The 6269-nt window shown below is 34.5% G+C and overlaps 1 protein-coding gene across 1 annotated transcript in view; it reads right to left on the bottom strand.

Annotated features, from left to right (window-relative positions):
* Positions 1-6269, bottom strand: part of LOC107680428 (copine-5-like) — a 166138-nt gene that overhangs the window by 99853 nt on the left and 60016 nt on the right. Inside the window, exon 3 of the mRNA XM_016476313.1 lies at positions 4728-4774. Within this exon, the coding sequence (XP_016331799.1) occupies positions 4728-4774 (47 nt within the window). The remainder of the gene's footprint in view (positions 1-4727; positions 4775-6269) is intronic.

The raw sequence follows: 6269 nt of genomic DNA, 5'->3' as shown, positions 1-6269 counted from the left end.
TATATATATTAATACAAAGAACTTTGTGGTTGTATTTGCCATTTTGTGAAGTTTTGTGTTTGTTTGTCTTTATTTCATATCAGATTTGAAATTCAGATGGCAAAACATTAGTGATTTCTTTATCAGTTGCAGTTACACTGAAGCTCATACAGTAGTTTTGATTTATGACTGTAAAAATGTCAAACTACAAAGTCTCTAGCCTTAAAAGAAAAGCATTATGCAATTTCCACACACTTGTGTGGTTCTTGTGTGTAAGACAAATTGATATAAAAGTAGTCCATATGACTTGTAATATGTGTTATATTTTCGTCACAGGACTTTTAAATTGAAGATCTAACCCTCTCACTGTAGCTCTCAAAAATAATTCATCCATTTACAGTCTCATCTGGCACATTAGTGAAAAGACATGTGAGGACTGATGGCATTTGGCATTAATGACATATTTGTAATGACATATTTTTTATTAACCACCTAAATGTTTCTCACAAAAAAATTATCACATGACTTCAGAAGATTTGAAATCGAGAGTATGAATCATATGGACCACTTTTATGCTACTTTTATGATGCTTTTTCATTATTATGAGCTTAACAGCTTGTAGTATCTGTATGCTTTTATCATTAAGAACAGTGTGACCATTCTTCAAAATATATAGAAAAATATATAGAAAAGACAAAATATATAGAAAGTAAATTATACGGATATTCATGAGCACTTTCAAGCATGGAAATCTGCTAATTTACATATCACAATAACAAAAAAGACTTTAATTTGTGTTTAAGATAGTCTTTAAGATAGAGGTTAGCTCACTTTGCTAAGGCAGGTTGTGTGATACAATATCCAACTCATTGTTCTTCAAAAATTACTGACAGAAGTTTCATTTAGCTGACCCTCCTAAACAATTCCAACCTAGGCTCATGGGAAAAACATGCCTATTTCTACAAAATAATATTCTTTTTACATTTTGTGACACTTTCAAACTACAGCAAGTAGGGCTGTTCAGTTTTATCTGAAACAGATTAATGTGAATGTGGCAACTTTTTAATAAAGTATCACAACAGTTCAGAAATTAAATTACACTAAATGGTTAATGCTCTAGTGCATATAATAACGTAGCACCTACAATAAGCTCTACCCTAAACCTAAGCTCTTTAATTCTGACTCTTGTTTCATGGGACTCATAGACAAATGCTTTGGATTGCAAGTGCAGTGCTGTACCAGGTGAGCTACCGAGCAAGTTTACTACAGCAGAAAATTCTTACATATACAGTTGGTTATTTGATGCAAACATTAATATGTATTAGTTTATAACTCATGCACTATGGTAATAGTGTTTTGAGGTCATAACATGTTATTATATAATCTGTCCCAGTAATTCTGCCAGTGAAAGGCAGTCACCCGTACTGGTCAGCGCTGTCATTTTTCTTATTTAATTTACAGTATGTCTTGTTACTCATTATGCATAATGTTTGCATGTACAATTTTTTGGTAATATTAATAACATTTTATGATTGATTTTAAGTATATTTTGCTACTTTTGTCAAATAAACAATTAGGAAACTGCTGGGTCACCACTTAATACCAAATGTAAAACTGTCACATCTGGGTCTTTATCTGGGTACATTTATTTAAATCAATCTGTCAATCAATCAATCAATCAATCAATAAAAAAAAAATACAGTAAATAAATGCTTAGCAATTCTATTAAATTAACGTCAAAATTTAGAAATGCTTTGCACTGGATTTTTTTCTTTCCTTTCCTTCTTTTTTTTTTATTGTACAATAGACGCAACAGCTAAAATGTTTGACGCACACTACTGTTGTGAAATCCAAACATTTCAAACTCTAAATTCAACCTGAGGTGACGGTTCTGTCAGAAAGCAAGCTCTTGCACAGAGATTGCATGGATAGTGGGCAGGATGTCATAAAAGCATTGAAGCCTCTATAATAAAAAGGCCCAAAACCCTTTTTCAGTTCAGGAAACCAGTCAAGACCCTCACAGAAATTAGTTGAGTCTAACTGTGTAACATAGTGAGAGATACAGTGACAGTGAGCAGAATCAGCACTAATCATCCCCTGTTGTTCAAATGTGTTTGTATTATTGAGTGTTAAAAGACAAAAGTGGCTCTCCATCATACCCAAAGAGTGAACTATAACACAATAACATGGGCAGACGGATGTAGATTATGTCCTTCATGTTATTCCTGCATGTGTCTGACTCTGAATTGATCTGCCATTCCCATAACATTCCATAAGCAATAAATGAAAGCTTTCTAAATAAAATCCAAAAATCCCAAATAATAACCTTTCATTCAGATCGCTTTAACTTCTTTAATGACAGTCTCTCGTGTTATTCACACTGAATACGAGCAGAGTGCTTATAAAAATAGACAGCTGAGATATGAAGCATGCCAGGATTTATTGCTATGGTGAGCTGTCATCGCCTACACGAAAACCTACAAATATTATGCAGGTGTATGAGGCTGCCCTCAGCTCTCAGTTTTATATCTAACAGTCAGGGGACAGGGCAAAATCATCTGCCACTGGATAAGAATATATATATATATATATATATATATTAATACAAAGAACTTTGTGGTTGTATTTGCCATTTTGTGAAGTTTTGTGTTTGTTTGTCTTTATTTCATATCAGATTTGAAATTCAGATGGCAAAACATTAGTGATTTCTTTATCAGTTGCAGTTACACTGAAGCTCATACAGTAGTTTTGATTTATGACTGTAAAAATGTCAAACTACAAAGTCTCTAGCCTTAAAAGAAAAGCATTATGCAATTTCCACACACTTGTGTGGTTCTTGTGTGTAAGACAAATTGATATAAAAGTAGTCCATATGACTTGTAATATGTGTTATATTTTCGTCACAGGACTTTTAAATTGAAGATCTAACCCTCTCACTGTAGCTCTCAAAAATAATTCATCCATTTACAGTCTCATCTGGCACATTAGTGAAAAGACATGTGAGGACTGATGGCATTTGGCATTAATGACATATTTGTAATGACATATTTTTTATTAACCACCTAAATGTTTCTCACAAAAAAATTATCACATGACTTCAGAAGATTTGAAATCGAGAGTATGAATCATATGGACCACTTTTATGCTACTTTTATGATGCTTTTTCATTATTATGAGCTTAACAGCTTGTAGTATCTGTATGCTTTTATCATTAAGAACAGTGTGACCATTCTTCAAAATATATAGAAAAATATATAGAAAAGACAAAATATATAGAAAGTAAATTATACGGATATTCATGAGCACTTTCAAGCATGGAAATCTGCTAATTTACATATCACAATAACAAAAAAGACTTTAATTTGTGTTTAAGATAGTCTTTAAGATAGAGGTTAGCTCACTTTGCTAAGGCAGGTTGTGTGATACAATATCCAACTCATTGTTCTTCAAAAATTACTGACAGAAGTTTCATTTAGCTGACCCTCCTAAACAATTCCAACCTAGGCTCATGGGAAAAACATGCCTATTTCTACAAAATAATATTCTTTTTACATTTTGTGACACTTTCAAACTACAGCAAGTAGGGCTGTTCAGTTTTATCTGAAACAGATTAATGTGAATGTGGCAACTTTTTAATAAAGTATCACAACAGTTCAGAAATTAAATTACACTAAATGGTTAATGCTCTAGTGCATATAATAACGTAGCACCTACAATAAGCTCTACCCTAAACCTAAGCTCTTTAATTCTGACTCTTGTTTCATGGGACTCATAGACAAATGCTTTGGATTGCAAGTGCAGTGCTGTACCAGGTGAGCTACCGAGCAAGTTTACTACAGCAGAAAATTCTTACATATACAGTTGGTTATTTGATGCAAACATTAATATGTATTAGTTTACAACTCATGCACTATGGTAATAGTGTTTTGAGGTCATAACATGTTATATATAATCTGTCCCAGTAATTATTAGTGTGAAAAGCAAAAAAAAAGTTGTTGGTGTTTTGCTGCCACTAAGTGTTCATTTCAGCTGGAACCTGCAGTGAATTGTATTTATAGGTACATTAATGGACATTTTTCCAACAAGCCTATGTTAAATAATTAACGCCCTTAGTTGTAGTATAAAATTATACTATTCTTGGTCTGTCATTGGGAGAAAACCTGTCTTTGCGATAGATCACATAGTGGCACAGACTTAGCTGTTCTAAGGAAAATAACAGCATCACTTATTTATAACTTCAGTTATATTAAAGATAATATGTATCATACTTCTAATAACATTTAAAGGGTAAAAAGACCAACCATGTATCAGATCTAATCACTAAACTATGAGAAAAACAAACATGTTAAAAACACCAAAGCTTAATCAGCACCACCCAGCAGGACAATCCTCTTCTGATTCATAACCTCAAATTGGAAACTACAGACACTGACTCATCGTTATAAAGACACCGTTGAAAAAAACAACACTTGCTCAGTACAGCAGGTCGAGACAAAACACAGAGCTGTTGTACAGGTGCTGAACTGGGTGTTGCTTGTTAGTGATAAGATGCTGGATATGTTTTGATGGCGTACAGAAGAAGTAGAACAGACAGTGGTTGCACTGCATGCTGCTGCAGGGAGAGACGACACGCCTGATTGGACAACAACACCAGAGATGAAACCATAGCAATGCAAGCTGAGAACAGTCATAGTGTGTGTGTGTGTGTGCGTGCGTGCGTGCGTGCGTGTGTGTGCGCGCGCACTCACCTCTCTCCACTGCTTGGTCTCCACACCCTGAGTGTACATGACGCACACTGTGAAAAGGGACAGAAATAGCAACAATTAGTGCTACACTCTCAGAAAAAAAAAGAAGAAGCTGTGATTGGGGAGATACCCTTTCAAATAGTGATACACTGAAATGACAATTCTGTGATGAAACGATGACCAAAACCGAAAATTAAGGATGCACTTGGCCAAAAACCGAAATCAAAAATACATTTTATTTGTACATACATTTAAACTGCACATAAGGCAGTTTTTAATTTTTTAAATAACACAATTATGTTTCTACTTCTACTTCTACTTTGATTAAATATAATTATTTAAACAGTGGCTGTCATAAAACTTTCTGATGAAAAATGTATTCAAACATACATTAAATAATGAGAATCATTAGAATGAGAATTTAGTAAAATGTAATTAATATGTAATATACTGCATATATTTAGCCAAATGTTACTTTCTACAGTTATTTTGACTAGCTGAACAGTGTTTATGGACTTTCCTGAGGTAAATGTAACGTTAATAAAGCTGTTTTATTGATGTCTTTCTGTGGTTGAAACACTGATTGAGCAATTACATTAGACATGGTTTCAGTAAGTTGTACTGTTTTTTTCAACACCTTTTGATGTTCATTAATGTTTATTTCTTGCTATAATTAGTAATAAATAGAGATGATTGATTCACATACCACTTAAACTGAGGCGCTACAGCAATCTGTCAAGTCACATTTAAAGAGCATTTCATGATAAAATTAACAGAATTTGAAAGCTGAGATAGTCACGATCTCTAGCTGGAGTGCCCGTGAGCTTCGCTAGAGGGCACTCCATTCCAGACTCTTGCCACTTCACCCCGGACTCCATTTCCCATAATCCCTTGCCTGGACTCATCAGCACTCACCAATTGCAGTCACCTGTCTCTCATCACCTTATCAGTCACAATCACACACTATAACAGGGGTGGCTAACCTGTTTGGCATAATGAGCCAAAAAAAAAAATGTATCACTGCAAAGAGCCACACAACAGATATGCAAACAACAGTATATCACAATAACTTATACGCCTAATTACATAACGCAATCTTTTTCATGGATTTAAATCAGCCTACCTCCTTTTACTTGACTCAGTGGGACACCTGACAGTCCTTGGTTTCCACAATCTTTTTTAGGTCTGGCTTGTATTCAGTTGTGGCTACTCGTAGTAACTCTTTCACATGTGTGTCAGTAAGAACAGAGCGATGCTTTGATTTCACTTGTTTTAGTGTCGAAAAAAGTGATTCACAGATGTAAGTTGACCCAAACATTGACAGTAGTTTGAGTGCAGCCCGTTTGACATTGGGATATCTCTCAACCGGCACGATCTTCCAAAACTCCACGGTTCCTTCCCTCAGAACACTTTTAAGTCTGTCATCCTCAGAAAGTTCGATCATTTCAAGCTGAGATGCTGCTTCATCTTCCACTAAAGGGGCTTTTAAACAGTCTGATTCAGCAGTGAACGGGTTGATCAGAAATGTAATCTGTGGTCTTTTTT

The sequence above is a fragment of the Sinocyclocheilus anshuiensis genome, unplaced genomic scaffold (assembly GCF_001515605.1).
Source record: "Sinocyclocheilus anshuiensis isolate Anshui unplaced genomic scaffold, SAMN03320099.WGS_v1.1 scaffold792, whole genome shotgun sequence".
Lineage (NCBI taxonomy): Eukaryota > Metazoa > Chordata > Actinopteri > Cypriniformes > Cyprinidae > Sinocyclocheilus > Sinocyclocheilus anshuiensis.
This window is presented reverse-complemented; position numbering and strand designations above follow the sequence as displayed.